The following is an 18928-nucleotide window of genomic DNA, read 5'->3' as shown; positions in this document are numbered from 1 at the left end:
CATTGTGTGAGTGTGAGTGAGTGTGTGTTGTGTTGAGGAGCCATCATTGCCAGGAATACCTTTATCAGAAAGAACAGGAAGGAGTCTACAGTCTACTAGAAGGCAAACATGTTGAACAGTAACAACAAAACAACAACAAAACAGTGCTGTCAACAAATTCAGAGTGAAGTAAAGTCTCTAAACCCCACACCTCCGTCAGATGGTGTGTGTGTGTGTGTGTGTGTGTGTGTGTGTGTGTGCCTCCGACACACCTCTCAGCAAGAACGAGCTGATGTTAGCAGTTCCTCTCTGTGCCTCCACTGCCTGTGTGTGTTTGCTGCAGTTAGCGTGTTTGCTAATGTCGTTTTCCCCGCCGTGTTCCCCACTAAAGTCGGCCCGACATAGCTTGCAAAACACGTGGTACTTGCTGATGTGGCTAGCAACTAGAAAAGGGAAGGTCTGGCACCAACCAGGCTGAAATTTTGACGCATACCTCTTCTTTTTGGGAGCCGTTTCATTCATTTTCAGTTTGTAATGTTCCGCCTCAAGCTTGGGCATGGACATGAGCTTGAATGTGCGCAGTCACACACAGCACGCACAGCACGTCGGGCGGGGCTGTTTGGGTTGGGTTGCCAGGTACTACCCCAGATAGCACACATATATCTGGCCGATGTCGGCCCGATGTATCAAGTTTAGATCATTAAGACGTAGCAGGAAGAGCGTTTGCTCATTGCCAAGACGTCGCCGAGACGTTGGCCTTTAATCAAAAATGACCACCACACGACGTTCAAACGATCAATAAAAGAAGCTGTGCTCAGTGGGCGCTCCTTCATAAATATTCATATGCTTCGTTAACTACGACCTTTATTCATTTAGGTCGGACCTTTCAAACTACAAATATTTCACCATTCAATGTGAGAAATCAGTGCTAACATTCAAAAATAGCTGACTGTTACCCTATTTTGTGTGTAAGTGTGCACAATGAAGAGACAAAAGTCAATTTGAGAAACTTTTTCAAATTTCCACAAACAATATCTGATGGCCAGTCCGCTTCTCCTGGCAGCCTGCAAGACACAGAAAAGATGATGAGCACGTAACTTCAAGAAACAAATCCCAACTTCACCACTGTATTTTTTTTTTAGCATTTCAGCTGTCTTTTAGCCAGATTGAAAGCTTTGGGTCCGTCACTCTGCTTAATTTAGTGTTGAAACGGTTAAATAACGGGATCCGGCATTAACTCCGTTAACTGTTAACAGCAACTCAACAATCAGTCCTTCATCTCGGAAAAACAGTGGTTTCAAAACTGCGCTATTACCTGTAGCCACTGGGTCAGTTTGCTTTGCAGAGGAGAAGACCTCGACTGATAAATTGCCCATAAAATCACATTAACAACATACCGAAGGCATCCTTAAACTTCACTATTTCACCTCCCCGCTCCTCTCCGCTGGTCTCACCGACACTTGAGCACCTGTTCTGGGATACACAGTGTCAGCCCGCCCCGCCTTATCTCCGCGCTCCTCTCCGCTTCTCTCCCAGACACTTGAGCACATGTACAGGGCCCCGGAGGTCAGGCCGGGGGGTGCAGGACCACGGGTGGCAGCTCCGGGCACTTCCACTTTAACCCAAAACGAGCACTCACGATAACCAGATGAGCACATAACGTCAACTAGGGAAAATAAAATGAAAACACCACAGTTGTAGCCTGTTAGCTAACATGAGCTAAACCGCTAAACTAGCTATCAGCTAACGAAAGATAACGTTAGCTGGTGGGGACATGTGCTATATACACCCAGTCGTGCCTCGCAACTCACCAGGAACCTCTTTTAACGGTCACAGAAAAAACAACATAGCTATTTTCTGCCAATTTATTCCAGTTAGCTTACCAGAAACCAACTGCGATGAGATGCTGTGTCCTGCGAGCTCAGTTCCAAACAAACACCGCGGAGATGAAATTCCACCTCTGTCGAACACCAGCATAAAAATGCTGTAGGTACTGGGTCGATACAAGAGGTGGAGGAGTTACACTGACTGACAGCCTTGTAAAGCTCTGGTCATGTAATACAGCTGAATGACATGCTCAGAAGTTATGCCCTTTTGTTGGGATGTTTTGAATCCTTATGTTTTGTCTCTAGTCAGACAGGTATCTAAAGACTTCTGCTTTACAGGCAAAACTGACCACTAAAACTTAAAACTCATTATTGTATGTAATTTGCTCCATAAATTGATCCTTACTTCTTTTCTATTGTCTTTGACAGTCAGTTCACAGCTGTAGAGAAGTTCGCAGATTGACTGTTTGACATCCTTTGAACCTGCCCAAAATTCAAAATGACCACACCTGTGCGAATTGTGAAAGTCCTGAAAGAACACCTGGACGAGCTGATTGAGGTGGAGCTGAGGACATTTCATTGGTACTTGGCCCAGAATGTGAGAGAAGGATGCAGATCTATTCGGCGGTCCCAGCTGGAGAACGTGACCAGAGAGGGAACTGTGGATAAAATGGTGCAGGTTTATGGGAGAGACGGTGCTGTGGAGATCACAGTGGACATTCTCACAAGGATGAATCATAATGACCTGGCAGTGAGGTTAACTCAAGGTAATGTGTCTTAGTATGGCTTGGTTACCTCTGAGCAGGGTCAGTGTTTTTATGAAATAGATCATAAATATGTAGAGAACACAAGTGTTTATGCATCTATACTGTAAGTTTATTGTGTAGCTGTGACCATTTCTGATGAGGCGTCACTCTGTAACTGTTGCTCTGAGCTTCATGTGAAGCAGAAAGAGAATTAATGTTTCAGTGTTTCATGTTCTATATATATTATAACTCCCACTGATGAACCTGTGACTGAATAACAGCTGTAGTATTTCTTAACATTTTGTTTACTTGATTTACAGTCATAATGGAGGCAAACATGGAACAGCAACCGAATGAGCCGTTGTCCTCCAGAGATGCAGATTGGACTCAGGATCTTTCTTGTTTAATTTGTTATGATATTTTCACGGAGCCTGTGAGCCTGCAGTGTGGCCACAGCTTCTGTAAGACGTGTGTGCATGACTATTGGAGGGGGCAAATCTCTCGGAAATGCCCATATTGTCAGCAAGGTACACACACTGACCCTCCCATTAATTTCGCTCTGAGGAGTTTGAGTGAAAACTGCAGAAGGAGAGTTCAGTTTGATCCCTCAGGTGGACACAGCAGTGACTCAGCGTCTTATCAGGTGAGGTCACTCACATGTTCATGTAAGCTACGTGACTTTTCCTCTTAGTGTCACCATGAGGTTGACATTTGTTGATTTGGTGAATTTGCTCCAGAACTCAGAACGCACTCCCAGACCCACAGCTACTCCCACAGCCACTGATAGATGTGTCCCAACATGTGGAAGACACAGTAAGTTTCGGGGCACATAAGTTCTGAATTAATTAATTCTTCGCCTCTGGTCAGGAAACTCACCTTTTGTTTTGTGTTTCTGTTTGATCTATAGTCCCTGGTGTTCTGGACCCCACTGCTGCAACAACAAGGTCTCAGAGACAGACACGTTCAACAAGGAAGAAAAGCTCATCAGTCAGACGTTGTTTTGTTTTAATTTGTTGTATTATTTCTTGACCCTTCCATTACTCGCAGAAAGTCTGACCCAAACAGCTGATCTGTGGTGTAATACAGTGATTTTAAGCAATTATGTTCTGTATTTGGTTGTTTCTCCTCTATTTTCAACCTTTTATTTTTCTAAATGCTGCGTAGGGGTTGTGAAATTGGTGAAGACAGTTTATAAATTTGCTTGTGTTTTCTTGAGCAGGATTTATGCTTGTGCAGCAGACCCTACACCGTAGCCTACCCTGATGTGAGCATTTATACTTGTGTGTGGGTGTGTCTGTGTCACTCTGCAGTTACACCTCCAAAACACTAGTTGACAGCGGAGTTTCTGTGAAGTGCTGTAAAGTTTAGTTGATTCTAAACACGCATTAAACACACATTAAACACGGCTTAATAGAGACAGTTTCAAACACAAGTACACAAATCAGCTTCACTATAACTCGCAGCATTCACAGACAAACACTTGTCTTTATCTGGACACATTTTTCCCACAAATACAACATGCTAATGTTATTAGCACAAGCCTATGGCATTTTACATTGTATAAATTAGCCTAACAGCTAGCAGACTTTACTCATATGAAACCAGGGACAACAGCAACATTTAACAAAGGTAACATTACAAAATTCGGCTCCATTACAACTCACAAGGTTCACTGACAAAACAACTGTCTTATACTAAACATGTTTTCCAAACAAATATAACATGCTAACGTTATTAGCACAAGCCTATGGCATTTTACGTTGTATAAATTAACCTAGTGACGAGCGGAGATTTCCTCTGCTCATATGAAGCCAGGATAAATCACACACAAGACTTAAAATGCTATTTTTGTGGAGGCTTTATTGTCTTTGGGCGGCACGGTGGTGTGGTGGTTAGCACTCTTGCCTCACAGCAAGAGGGTTGCCGGTTCGATCCCGGGCGGCTTCTGTGTGGAGTTTGCATGTTCTCCCCGTGTCAGCGTGGATTCTCTCCGGGCACTCTGGCTTCCTCCCACAGTCCAAAGACATGCAGATTGGGGACTAGGTTAATTGAGAACTCTAAATTAAGGATAGGCCGATATTTGAGTTTTTTACTTGTATCGGCATCGGCCGATACGAGTTTTTTACTTGTATCGGCATCGGCCGATACGCGCGTGGGTTCACGGATTTATTTTTCCCTGGCATGATTTACAGACAGGCATCCACGGGCAGCTCTGTGTTGCCGGAAGACCCTGCAGCGCACATGCAGCGAATCCTACTCTGTACAGTAGTTGTTGTTTTATTTATGCTTCAGCTTAAATATTTGTTTATTTTATAAAGGCATTACTGGAAGATTTAAGAGCACTGAACTCTTTTTTTATTTGACTGTATAATAATAATAATAATATTCTACCTGTTCTACCTCAACTTTCCATCTTGTTTTAGTATTTTTTACTGTTCAATAAATGTTTCTTATTTTAAACTTGAGACCTGTAATATTTGTTATCATTGTGTCATTTTTTTTTATGTAAATTGAGGGAGCAAAAGCAGTATCGGCCCCAAATATTGGCCCAAGAAAATCGGCAGTCCATAATCGGTCATCGGCTAAGGGTGATGGAAAAAAATCGGTATAGGCATCGGCCCTAAAAAATCCATATCGGTCTATCCCTACTCTAAATTGTCCGTAGGTGTGAATGTGAGCATGAATGGTTGTTTGTCTCTGTGTGTCAGCCCTGCGATAGTCTGGCGACCTGTCCAGGGTGTACCCTGCCTCTCACCTGATGTCAGCTGGGACAGGCTCCAGCCCCCCCGCGACCCTCAAGAGGATCAAGCGGTTAGAAGATGAATGAATTAATTTATTGTCTTCACAATTTATTGTTTCTTATCTGTGAATTTAAAGTAAATAAAAGCTTTGTTTCCACTGAAGGAAATGGTTTCAGCTTACAGAAACAGGATGTCTGTGTCACCGTGACGTGTAGTTACATTTCTGGGGAGGGCTACAGCGTAATCACCATGTTGACGCAGAGCCTACATCGTAGCTATGTTTCTTAATGAAGAGACGTAAAATATTTTTTTTGTCTTTGTTTCTTAAAATTTGTGTCAGGTTTTGATTGTATTCAGACTTTTCTAGATTTGCAGATGGTACTCCATTACATTTTATAAAGTCACTTTCCTTGCTGTGTTATGTTAATGTGGAATCCTGATGTCTTGCTTGAAAAATGTACATTATTATTATAGAAATACTGAAAAAATTTTTAAATTTGATGCCCAACATCCTGTTGACAAGATCAATGCATAATTTACTAATAAAGCTAATCAAGCTAATGTTGTCGCTTTTTTTGTTCAAACTGAAGTTTATTTTGTCGTACATGAAACTGTTTGGAGAGCTGCAGTTTATTTGAGCAGCCTTTAAATATTTTAACAGTCAATTTAAAAGGTTTTCAAAGGCATGGTAATTAGCAATAAATCACATTAATAAAATAGATAAGTTTACCTGCATGGTTCAAGGACGGTCACTAGCTTCTTCAGTTTTGTCCACTCTGCTGTGGTCAACAATGCTAGTTTGTGCCTCCGTCTGCCAAGAGTAGCCTTGACAGCCTCTTGGTTCTTTAGGAGACGTGAGATCACATCCAGACTTGAATTCCACCTTGTGGAAACATCAGTGGCTCTATTTCTTGCCCACGTGCTGTTTACTCCTGGTGTAGTTCCTCAGTATTGGCTAGGCTATGCTTAAAGTGACCCACTATCTTACGACACTTTTCCAACACGTCACTAAGCCCACAGCTGTCAAGGCAAACAGTGATGGTTCTCTGCAAAATGTGAGCAACACAAGGCATGTGCTGGAATGGCAGCTGTCTTGTTGCAGCCGTCATGGTTCGGGCGCAGTCTGATCCAATTGTGGTGACCCTTTGTTCAGGCCTCTGCCACAGAAAGAAATTGCTCTGCAGTTTACAGCATAGTGCCTGGTGTTTGTCTTCTGTATGGTTAAGACAAAAGACTGAAGACACCATTCCCCGTCTGTGATAATAGTGTGTGCAGTCACACCAACATAATTAGAATTGCTTACCGAGGTCCAATGATTCCCATTCAGAGCAACACATTCGGCTTTCTTCCATAAATCCTCTTTAGTCTGCTTTTCCGTGTCATAAAGCTGCTTGATTTTACTTGAAATTGTCTCTCTGCACGGCAGTTCGTAAGCTGGGTCAAACAAAGGTATTTGTAGCACCTCTTCCAGCCCCTTATCCTGTACCAGTCCATTTCGCCAGAGAGTTTGTTAACTTGTCAGACATAGACTTACTTATTGTGGCTCTGAACCTGTCATCTGGTCTATTGTGGGCTGGCAACACCGTTTGCCTGTACCAGGACTGTTGTAGCTAACGTTAGCTCTGGTGTCTGTGCTCACAACAACATGTTTTGCAGTGAGGCAATATCGTAGGCTAGAAGTACTGTGGTGATACGAAAACTCTTTGTTGCACAATTTGCACCATGCTCTTATCCAAGCTGCCAGTGGGAAGTTTTTAAAAAAAAACAACAACTTTGCGCCCAACAAGCCAAGCAATGCGGTCTCGTCCTCCATCAGTGTTCAAACTTTTTGTGCGCTGACATCACTCAATGCATCCTGTGCATCTTCTTTGCAGCCAGCAAACAAAAATTAGGTGAATCACTGCCACCTACCGGACTGGATTATGTTGTCCCTAGTATTATATGAGAAAAGGAAAAGGTTGCTGGTGGCTAGGCTAATTTATACAGTGTAAAATGCCATAGGCTTGTGCTAATAACATTAGCATGTTGTATTTGTGGGAAAAATGTGTCCAGATAAAGACAAGTGTTTGTCTGTGAATGCTGCGAGTTATAGTGAAGCTGATTTGTGTACTAAGCCATGTTTGTTTAATGTGTGTTTAATGTGTGAAAATTTTACAGCACTTCACAGAAACCTCCACTGCTAACTAGTGTTTTGGAGGTGTAACTGCAGAGTGACACAGACACACCACCACACAACTATTAATGCTCACAACGGCGTAGGCCACGGCGTAGGGTCTGCTGCACACAGGGCGTAAAATTAACTTTTTACCTCATCTGCCATTGGTTAGTGACCTCCAAAAATTTACCGGCCAAACATATTTTTCACCAGCCAAATAAAAAAATCATGCCTTGTTTGACTAAAAGTACCTTTCGTTTTAAGTATGAAAATCCAACTTTAGGAACATCCAACCCTGTCTTCTGTGTTTCTTTGGCGTGCTTGCGGCAAAGGCTGCAGCTCATCGTGTTGGTGTGGGGGTCGTAGGTCAGCCATGACCGCGGCTGGCCAGCCTCGTCTAGTTTCCATCTGCCTGTTCTTCTTGTCCAAGTCCAACGGTGGCTTCACGCCAGGAATGTGTCGCCACATCTTGCTCAGAAGTTACCATAGAATCCCCGGGGTTCTGGTAGCTGACGTCATGCATTCCCGGCACACGTACAATAAGCCACAAGGGTCAAAATAGTCTGACACAGTTGGCAGAAATGGTCGAAGCACATAAAAAACCCACATGCAATTCAGAATTTTCCATCGGCCACTGGCGGGTGTGTGTATTTGTTTTACATGCCAAACTAATTTTTTACCCGCCATTGGCGCTTGGCGGGTGTTAATTTTATGCCCTGGCTGCATAAGTATAAATCCTGCTTGGGCGTTGGCCAAGAAAATGACAATTGTGAGCTGTGCAACCCCCTATGCTTGGTGTAAAATAGGGCCCCCACTTCATGTGATTAATCAAGACTGCTGAAGCCTCAGATTAACTTAAGCATGAATGTTTACAGCGAGCACAAACTGTTTCGTACGAGCAGTGGTGGGTAGAGTAGCCAAATATTGTACTCAAGTAAGAGTACTGATACTTTAGAACAATATTACTCAAGTAAAAGTAAAAAGTAGTCATCCAAATAATTACTTGAGTAAGAGTAAAAGAGTATGTGGTGAAAAAACTACTCAAGTACTGAGTAACTGTTGAGTAACGTCTGATTTATTTGTAAAATAATAACATGAATGTTATCAATCAATCAAAAATAATAATCTGCAAACTGCAAATTCATGTATTTTAAACATATATATATATATATATATATATATATATATATATATATATATATATATATATATATATATATATGTGTGTAATTATGTACTCAGAGGTGGGTAGAGTAGCCAAATTTTGTACTCAAGTAAGAGTATTGTTGCTTTAAAACAATATAACTCAAGTAAAAGTAAAAAGTGTTTTGCTTTAAAACTACTCTGAAAAGTACAATTTATCCAAAAAGTTACTCAAGTAAATGTAACTGAGTAAATGTAACTAGTTACTACCCACCTCTGCGTATGAGTAATGTTTTAAGACTGACTTGAAAAATGTGATCCTGTCCTTTAAACCTGGGGTCCGTTTCACAAAGCAGGTTCAACAAACTCTGAGTCTAATCCTGAACTCTGAGTTGATCTACTCTGAGATAGGAAACTCTGAGTTTCCGGTACCAGAACAGCTGATTTGAATCAGTTTAATCAGCTCGGAGTAGTTTCACCTGGAGTTGAGCGCGTGCACCACAACTATAAAAAGCCAGCATCAATGGAGCCCCGATTTGACGAGTCACCATGGCAACGGGGACGGGGAGGGCTGCGTTTTTCACTCCACTAGAATTAGAAATCTTAATGCGCTCATACTGCGAGTTTGAACACGTTTTCAAAAAGAAGTGCAACACAGCTGCAAAAGAGAGGGCGACGGCGTGGGAGAATGCATAAGTTTAAATGTAGTCCTTTGCAATCACAATATTACAGGGGAAAACTGCTTGAATGGTAGCCTATTAATTTATTTCATTTAGGTGCAATCCCGCGGGGGAGAAGCGCACTCGGCAGCAGTTTAGGATGAAATATAAAAACATTGTTCAAACAGGTAAGACCTCGGCATAATCTCATGGGGGTACCTCATTTTGATCGTGTTTTACATTGCAAAGTAAATATTAAGTGGCTGTTTGACTGTGCCGTTGTTTTATCCCCAACATAATGCTGTTTTCACACACATAAATGTCTTCTCATCTATATCATGTTCTGTTAAATAATTAAGCCTATTTAAACTAACACAGACTTCTACTCAGCCAACAGAAAGAAGGCAGATGCCCGTAAAACGAGCACACTTTTCTGACCGCCCTGCATACAGTTGCCTTACTCAAGTGCTCAGCATTTCCGGCATTGTACAAAAAACTTCCATTTGCAAAGAAACGCAGCGCAACACACAATATCTGCTGGGATGTGAGAGCATGACTACGATTGGTAATGTTGCAAATGTAAGGACGGATAAGGTTGTGTATGTAGATGATGGACTGTGACGTGAAACGGTACCGCTCAAAAAGATAATTGTGTGGAAATGCTAAAACATCTATGTGCGGTCTGATAACCATCTCCCGATGAATATTTAATTCTCTGCGCAGTAATGCTGCACCTTCATCCACGGGATCGTTATCAAAAGGACATGCCATGTTAGTGAAAAAAGTCGCCACCTACTGTGCCTAATGGACTTCTAATATACTGACTCTGATTTTTTTAATGATTTTTTTTTTAAATGACAGACGGCAGAACTAGGCTACGCCAAAACTCGCCTGCTGACTGAATGAATGAGGAAATCAAATGGAGTGTGTGGCTCTGAAAAAGGGCGGAGACAGAGAGAAACTCGAGGTTCATTGAGAAAAACCTGGTCCCGACCAGGTTAGGTTCATTGAGTCTGTTACTATGGTAACTGACCGAGAGCTTAAGTTACCTCTCTCTCTGAAACAGGCTAGAGTTACCCCTCTTTCTCTGGTTTGAGTTACCTCCCTTTTTGAAACGGAAAATTCAGAGTTTCCCTCATTTCAGGGTTAACAGACTCTGAGTTTTCACTAAACCTGCTTTGAGAAACGGACCCCTGGGCAGTAGCATCATCGTGGGCAGAAACTCAGGTACTGTGGGGTCATGAAGCAGTCCCTGCTTTGCTCCACTGGTGAGCCAGCGTCGTTATAAATAGTTAACCACAGTATATAAATTCTCCTTTTTGTTTATCTTCACTTCAATACTTATTATACATATCATAAGACTGGCACCAGTGTGAGAGTACTGAGAGTGGTGCACAGCTCTCTCCACTAGAGTGCTGGACAACAGTAACTGACTCAAAGCCGGAGAAAGTGAAAGTACAGTCATTGTCTGCATTAGCAGCATTGAACAAGGACATGAAGCAGCAGGAACAACTCCTCATGGCTACACATTAGTGAAAATATTGGATTCAGCCCCAAAACAAAGGTGAGCAGCAAATGGTGCCAATGGAGAATTAGAATCTTTAACATGATCACCTATAGCTAGCAGTTTCCTTTAAATAACCTGGATTAGCTTTACTGTATAGAGCCTGTTGTGTTATCATTTCACCAGCTGTTCTTCTTGCATTGTGTGTTGTTTAGCCCCTTTTTTTAAAAATTAATTTTGATTTGTATTTAGGTTCAGCTCATCTGCTAGTAGACAAAAGATTATGTGACAGAAGTAACCACAGGAAGTTGCAAGTTTCCGCATTCAAGGCTACTGAAGACAAAGACGAGTGCTTCCCTGTGGTAAGAGACAGGTTATTTAGTCTGAAGACAACACACACACACACACACACACACACACACACACACATATATATATATATATATATGCGGTAGACGGTAGAAATGATATAAATTTGGCCCACAGTAGAGATTTGCGCTCTACCGTCCTATCGTCGATGACGTCATCGCACCTGCCTCAGTGTGAAAATGGCTGCGAGCACAGAGACAGCGGAGCAAGAGGAGCTGGTTCACGTCCGTGATTTAGCGTAGCACGTGCAACATGTGTTGCTGGAGAACTTGTGAGTGAGTGAGTTAATGTGTTATGAACAGCCCCGGACTTCTCAGACTCTTTTAGCGACGTACCGCTCAGAGGGAACTCATTCAGTGTCTCCTCTGGCAGCAGCACAGCGTCTCTCCCTCTCCTCTCTCACCGTGCGCACATGGGAGTTGATTTTCGGCAAGAGAGTTTGTCATAAACCTTTGGTAATGTAAACCTATGTGACGCTAGGGGCTCCACAAAAAACTCCATATGTGGATGTGTGATAGTTGTGGTATCATAACAGCCTGTCACAGGTTACAGCGTGATGATTAGAGGAGAAATGGCAGAGCATAAAGGTCCAGGTGGAAAAAACACAACTCAGTCATTTAGGATTTTGCTGAAAGAAGGAAATTACCGTTTGATATAGATCCCAGGGGACATTTTGCACCATAGAGTACTGGGTTTTAATTTTGAGTTTTGAGATCTGCATTCTGCACAATAAATGCTCTAAAAAATACATTATATCTTTGCTTTTGTTGTTGTTTTTTTTATCAATTTAGCTTTGCTAAGAGACTACAAAACCCATTCAGAAACACTTCTATTATAACTTTTACACTTAAATTTATACCGCGATATATACCATTACCGTGAAGGGATTCGATTTATACCGTGATATGAATTTTAGGTCATACCGCCCAGCCCTAACTGCATGTGATTGAGCTTTTTTCAAAAAGACATTGTAGGAGCCATGTTGTGTTTATTTATTTATTCTGTGCCTCCAAAATACAGGGGGCATTATTTCCTTTGTTTACTGACTCTACCCGGATGTTGGCGGGGGGTCAGGTAGGTTACTTGAGGTTACTCAGCGTTGCACAGGTGTGGCTGATTAGAGGGGAGAAGCAAACAGTTTTCGACTGTGCCTGTGCTTGTGCGTTTTTCTGTTTATAATTTATGTGGACAAATATTAAGTATGTGGCTTCCGCAAGAAATTAAATGAACATTATTATTTCAAACGCAAAGGAAGTTTTCGTTGGTTTATTGCCTTGCCCGAGTACACGTCAAAACAAAATTAATTAGCATCCAGTAGTGGCTACAGGACCAGTCACTACAGACATTATAAACTATTAATACTTTTATTTGTTTACAATTAATTTGAGTGAATGGTAACCTTATTCAAAAACTCCATAAAGGGCTTCCAGATCTTGTCGAAGGATTTACCAGTGTCTCCAAGGGAAAATCTAATCTTTTCAAGTTTGAGGAAGGGAGTTGTAAATGCATGGAGGTTAGTCAAAGCATGTACTGTGCATGGAGGCAGTAAAACAACACAACTTGGACTTTGCCTCCATCATGCAAAGGTGCGGCATGTAGATATTTTGACTCCATAAAGAAAGCAATTGTTTGCTGCACTGGTGCTTTAAATGGCTGATCCCACACTAATGACAAATTATCTGCACTGTTCTGTTTTGTAGAGTAATTCAGAGACGACTGAGTAATGAAAATGAACAGTAGATAATAATAATAATAATAATAATAATAATAATAATAATAATAATAATGATGATGATAATGAACTTTATTTATATAGCACCTTTCAAACAAGACATGCAGCACAAAGTGCTTTACAATAAGGACACTATGGGCCGTATCTACTAAAGGTTTGCGTGTATAAAAACGTGTGCAAACTCATTGCACACACAAAAAAATGTACAAACTGATTTACTAACAGTGCGCACTAAGGGTTGTGTCTTTAAAAATAGCGTGTCTGCATCCAGTTAGTACGTTTGCTGCAATGAATATGCAATATGGGGCGTTTACACGCAATTGTGCGTGTGCTGGGAGGAGAAAATGTAAATATATTAATTTAGCACACGCAACATGATATATCAAACCTGAAAGCAATTTTGCTCATAGAAACTGTGTCTATATTTAACACGTGCCAGGGAGGTGCAAACGGTTTGTATGCGTAATTGCACACACATGGCTGCAGTTATTGTTGCAAGGAGACATCGAAACAATGAAAGAAGACGCAGAGAACACATTTTTCACTTTCATGTGAACATTTTTGGAATGAATGAGGAAACAATCACTCTGATGGGCGGTCTGACAGCCCGTTTGGGTTTTTATAATGCAAATAACTTTGTTTAGATAAAACCTACAAGCTTCTATTCCTATGTCTTTTCTTAAAAATGTGTCTTGTATGTTTTCTGAAGCCTTTAAGTTACAAAACTGAAACATACTAGACTTCTGAGCATTTATACCTCCGACCGCTGCCGAAAATGATACATTTTGATACATACAGGTAGGCTAGCCTATATACATATTGCAAAACTCTGAAAAAGTACACCAAAGCATACATTTTTGTTTCCATATATTTATTTGAAAACAAAACCATTCATACGGTCAATAAAAAAAACATTTTGTTATTAATAATAAACAAATGTAATCTCAACAGTGACCGCGCCAGCCGGCAGGACTGCGGCTGAACCGCTTCCAATGTTAATTCATTCATTCAATCGCAAGTTCAATGTGTGTGTGTGTGTGTGTGTCAGAGAGGAGGAGTATCAATAAATTTTTTTTATTAAAATGCGTAATATAGCCAACAATATTAAAGATCAAAAATGAATCTAATTTATTATTGCAGAATGTATTTAGCAAAGCCACTTTCAACTGGAGACACAGCGCAGCAGCAGCAGCACAGCAGCAAGAAAAAAAAAAAAACAAAAACGACAAATACCTAGTGTTAGGCCTAATTAATTGACATGAGACATTGGAGAGGTTGTCAGTCCTATCTGTAATTTTTTTATATTTTATCATAACTTCTCGGAAATTAGGCTACTCAAAAATGCATTTTTGTGTGCTTCTGAGCACACGCGCAGCATAAACAATGAAGTTACATAACAGTTCGGCAGACGTTGCTGCGCTTGGAGGGGCGCTGTAATCCTGGCGGTCCTAGTGATACAGCGTTCCTTTGTGAGACAGTCAGGTTTCTTTGCTGTAGCTCATTTAAGTGTTTATTGGCCTTATCTACCAACACCTCTAAGTCCATAGGGTCAAATTTCACTTTGCGCTTTCTCTCCAAACTCACCAAGCTGCAAACCATAAAACACGCAAAACCCTCATTTAAATAGGGTGTCTCCAACACGATTGCACCTGTTGTCATTTGCACAAGCACTCTTAGTAAATCACCCACAGCCCCACACGCAAAATTCTAGATTGCGCAGGCAAATTAGTACAAATTGGGATCTTAGTAGATCCGGCCCTATAAGCGCTGAGTGCTTCACATGAAAATAGACAAAATGGACATAAAACAACTGATTCATAAAGTCATAAAACTATAAATCATATAATAAAGTAAGATTTAAAAGAGTTGAAGCAGCGTGTAGCGTAAATAGAAAGAGTTTCAGACCTGTATCAGGAAGTCAGAGCAAGTTAAAGGCTAAAGTGAACAGATACGTTTTTAGCTTTCTTTTAAAAATATTTAGCGAGCTAGCTTCCCTGATATCTGTGTGCTCCATAGCTTTGGGGTGTAAGTGACAAAGGCTGCATCCCTGATCTTCTTCCGGCTGACATTCAGAAATGGTTGCAAGACAGAGTCGAACCTGCAACCGTTGCAGTGAGGCCCCGCTCCTGCACATGGGGTGCCGGCACCACCCACCACGCCACAGACGCCCCGTTCGTCACCTTGTTAATGTGGGACTTGAAGAGACGGAATCCTTGTCGCCAAGAAAGCGCAAAAAGGGAATCAAAAAAGGCAACGTGACCGGCGGATTCAAAAAACGAGGGTCGACATCGGGGTAGCCTTTCCCAGGTGGAGAGAGGTAATGCAATCACAGGCCAGCGCTGCGCCACTAACAGCTGTTAGACAAGACGTGATTTTCTTGTTTCGATTTACACCCGCCCCAACAGTCCTATGTTGTAAACACAGCCAGCATGATGAGGATGGGGTTTGTCAACTCTCATCGTGTGTGTCTGTGTAGGAGCCTGAATGAACACTCCATGAATTATCGGATGACATGGTTTCATCAGTGTTATTAGGGCTGGGCGGTATGACCTAAAATTCATATCACGGTATAAATTGAATCCCTTCACGGTAATGGTATATATCGCGGTATAAATTTAAATGTAAAAGTTATAATAGAAGTGTTTCTGAATGGGTTTTGTAGTCTCTTAGCAAAGCTAAATTGATAAAAAAAAACAACAACAACAACAACAACAACAAAAGCAAAGATATATTGTATTTTTTAGAGCATTTATTGTGCAGAATGCAGATCTCAAAACTCAAAATTAAAACCCAGTACTCTATGGTGCAAAATGTCCCCTGGGATCTATATCAAAAGGTAATTTCCTTCTTTTAGCAAAATCCTAAATGACTGAGTTCTGTTTTTTCCACCTGGACCTTTATGCTCTGCCATTTCTCCTCTAATCATCACGCTGTAACCTGTGACAGGCTGCTATGATACCACAACTATCACACATTCACATATGGAGTTTTTTGTGGAGCCCCTAGCGTCACATAGGTTTACATTACCAAAGGTTTATGACAAACTCTCTTGCCGAAAATCAACTCCCGTGTGCGCACGGTGAGAGAGGAGAGGGAGAGACGCTGTGCTGCTGCCAGAGGAGACACTGAATGAGTTCCCTCTGAGCGGTAAGTCGCTAAAAGAGTCTGAGAAGTCCGGGGCTGTTCATAACACATTAACTCACTCACTCACAAGTTCTCCAGCAACACATGTTGCACGTGCTACGCTAAATCACGGACGTGAACCAGCTCCTCTTGCTCCGCTGTCTCTGTGCTCGCAGCCATTTTCACACTGAGGCAGGTGCGATGACGTCATCGACGATAGGACGGTAGAGCGCAAATCTCTACTGTGGGCCAAATTTATATCATTTCTACCATCTACCGCATATACCGTGCAGCCCTAAGTGTTATCATAGCTTTTTGGTACACAGCGACTACCATTGTTGCAATACGCGTTTGTAACGGTGAGGCGCTAGAGTGCGCCATCCGTTTGAATGCAAAATAGAATTTCAGCGTTAGATGGGAGAAATTCCGACACACAGTGGCTTTGAAGAAATTATTGCTCATCCATTTATTACCAAAAGACAGGTAGTAATGGGGTTTATGGCTGAAGCATCACTTGGTTCAGCAGAGATATACAGTTGTGTGTCATCCACGTAACTATGGAAACATTGTTTTCTCTAATGATGTCACCACGTGGCAGCATGTACAATATGAATAATAATGGACAGAGGTAGCTACCTTGTGTACCCCAAAACAGAGGTCATGTTTCTCAGACACATGATTTTGGAATGGTGTCCAACGGGGTGATTTAATGTTAATTAAGTCACATTATATAACATAATTAATAAAGACTATTAGTTATTTCCGACAATTATTTTGATACTTTAATTGGAGATCTGTTACAAGGCCTGTGGTAAGGCTTTGATCCTTACAAGACCAACCAACTTGACAAGGATGTCATGGTCAATTGTGTCAAATGCTGCGCTGAGGTCTGAGAGGACGAGAACTGAGATCTTATTTTGATCAGAATTTAGTCTGAGGTCGCTGATTGTTTTACTAAGAGCAGTTTCAGTGCTGTGGTGTGTTCTAAAGCCTGATTAAAATTCCTCCAGGATGCTATTTTTTTTTAAGAAATTAATTCATTTGCACTGAAACTATGTTTTCAAGTATCTTACTATGAATGGAAGGTTGGCTATCGGCCTGTAGCTGGGCAGTGCATTTCCACCTAGGTTGGGTTTCTTTAGTATGGGTTTTACAACAGCTGTGTTGAAGGAATCTAGGAGGATGCCTGTTTGAAGAGATGTATTTAGTATCTTCAGGACTTGACTTGAAACACTGTCAAACACCAGCTTACCAGTTACACTGACTGACAGCCTTTTGTTGAGATGGTTTGAATCCTTATGTTTTGTTTGTTTGTATCTAAAGACTTCTGCTTTACAGGCAAAACTGACCCCTAAAACTTAAAACTCATTAATGTATTTCATTTGTTCCATAAATTGACCTTAACTTCTTTTCTATTGTCTTTGACAGTCAGTTCACAACTGTAGAGAAGTTCGCAGACTGATTGTTTGACATCCTGTGAAGTTCAAAATGACCACACCTGTGCCAATTGTGAAAGTCCTGAAAGACCACCTGGACGAGCTGACTGAGGTGGAGCTAAAGAGATTTCAGTGGTACTTGACCCAGAATGGGATAGAAGGATGCAAATCCATTCTGCAGTCCCAGCTGGAGAACGTGACCAGAGAGGGAACTGTGGATAAAATGGTGCAGGTTTACGGGAGAGACGGTGCTGTGGCGATCACAGTGGACATTCTCATGAGGATGAATCATAATGACCTTGCAGCGAGGTTAACTCAAGGTAATATGTCTTAGTATGGCGCATATATATATATATATACAGTACAGGCCAAAAGTTTGGACACACCTTCTCATTCAATGCGTTTTCTTTATTTTCATGACTATTTACATTGTAGATTCTCACTGAAGGCATCAAAACTATGAATGAACACATGTGGAGTTAGGTACTTAACAAAAAAAGGTGAAATAACTGAAAACATGTTTTATATTCTAGTTTCTTCAAAATAGCCACCCTTTGCTCTGATTACTGCTTTGCACACTCTTGGCATTCTCTCCATGAGCTTCAAGAGGTAGTCACCTGAAATGGTTTCCACTTCACAGGTGTGCCTTATCAGGGTTAATTAGTGGAATTTCTTGCTTTATCAATGGGGTTGGGACCATCAGTTGTGTTGTGCAGAAGTCAGGTTAATACACAGCCGACAGCCCTATTGGACAACTGTTAAAATTCATATTATGGCAAGAACCAATCAGCTAACTAAAGAAAAACGAGTAGCCATCATTACTTTAAGAAAAGAAGGTCAGTCAGTCCGGAAAATTGCAAAAACTTTAAATGTGTCCCCAAGTGGAGTCGCAAAAACCATCAAGCGCTACAACGAAACTGGCGCACATGAGGACCGACCCAGGAAAGGAAGACCAAGAGTCACCTCTGCTTCTGAGGATAAGTTCATCCGAGTCACCAGCCTCAGAAATCGCAAGTTAACAGCAGCTCAGATCAGAGACTAGATGAATGCCACACAGAGTTCTAGCAGCAGACCCATCTCTAGAACAACTGTTAAGAGGAGACTGTGCGAATCAGGCCTTCATGGTCAAATAGCTGCTAGGAAACCACTGCTAAGGAGAGGCAACAAGCAGAAGAGATTTGTTTGGGCCAAGAAACACAAGGAATGGACATTAGACCAGTGGAAATCTGTGCTTTGGTCTGATGAGTCCAAATTTGAGATTTTTGGTTCCAACCGCCGTGTCTTTGTGAGACGCAGAAAAGGTGAACGGATGGATTCCACATGCCTGGTTCCCACTGTGAAGCATGGAGGAGGAGGTGTGATGGTGTGGGGGTGTTTTGCTGGTGACACTGTTGGGGATTTATTCAAAATTGAAGGCACACTGAACCAGCATGGCTACCACAGCATCCTGCAGCGACATGCCATCCCATCCGGTTTGCGTTTAGTTGGACGATCATTTATTTTTCAACAGGACAA

The 18928-nt window shown here is 41.6% G+C and overlaps 1 protein-coding gene across 13 annotated transcripts in view; it reads left to right on the top strand.

The window, feature by feature from the left end:
• LOC117246659 (E3 ubiquitin-protein ligase TRIM35-like) overlaps positions 1-18928 on the top strand; it is a 50170-nt gene that overhangs the window by 14345 nt on the left and 16897 nt on the right. For 6 of the 13 annotated variants that reach the window (XM_078163302.1, XM_078163301.1, XM_078163300.1 and 3 more), the window contains 2 exons: positions 2235-2572; positions 2872-3194. The exons of 1 other annotated variant lie outside the window; for it this stretch is intronic. In XM_078163302.1, the coding sequence (XP_078019428.1) occupies positions 2305-2572; positions 2872-3194 (591 nt within the window). In that variant the 5' untranslated portion in view covers positions 2235-2304. Of the gene's footprint in view, positions 1-2234; positions 2573-2871; positions 3195-10692; positions 10814-11005; positions 11116-17405; positions 17734-18928 lie in introns of those variants that run through there. 6 more of the 13 variants (XR_013488367.1, XM_078163305.1, XM_078163303.1 and 3 more) reach the window with 2 other exon arrangements.

The sequence above is a fragment of the Epinephelus lanceolatus genome, chromosome 21, assembly GCF_041903045.1.
Source record: "Epinephelus lanceolatus isolate andai-2023 chromosome 21, ASM4190304v1, whole genome shotgun sequence".
NCBI classification, from domain to species: domain Eukaryota; kingdom Metazoa; phylum Chordata; class Actinopteri; order Perciformes; family Serranidae; genus Epinephelus; species Epinephelus lanceolatus.
This window is presented reverse-complemented; position numbering and strand designations above follow the sequence as displayed.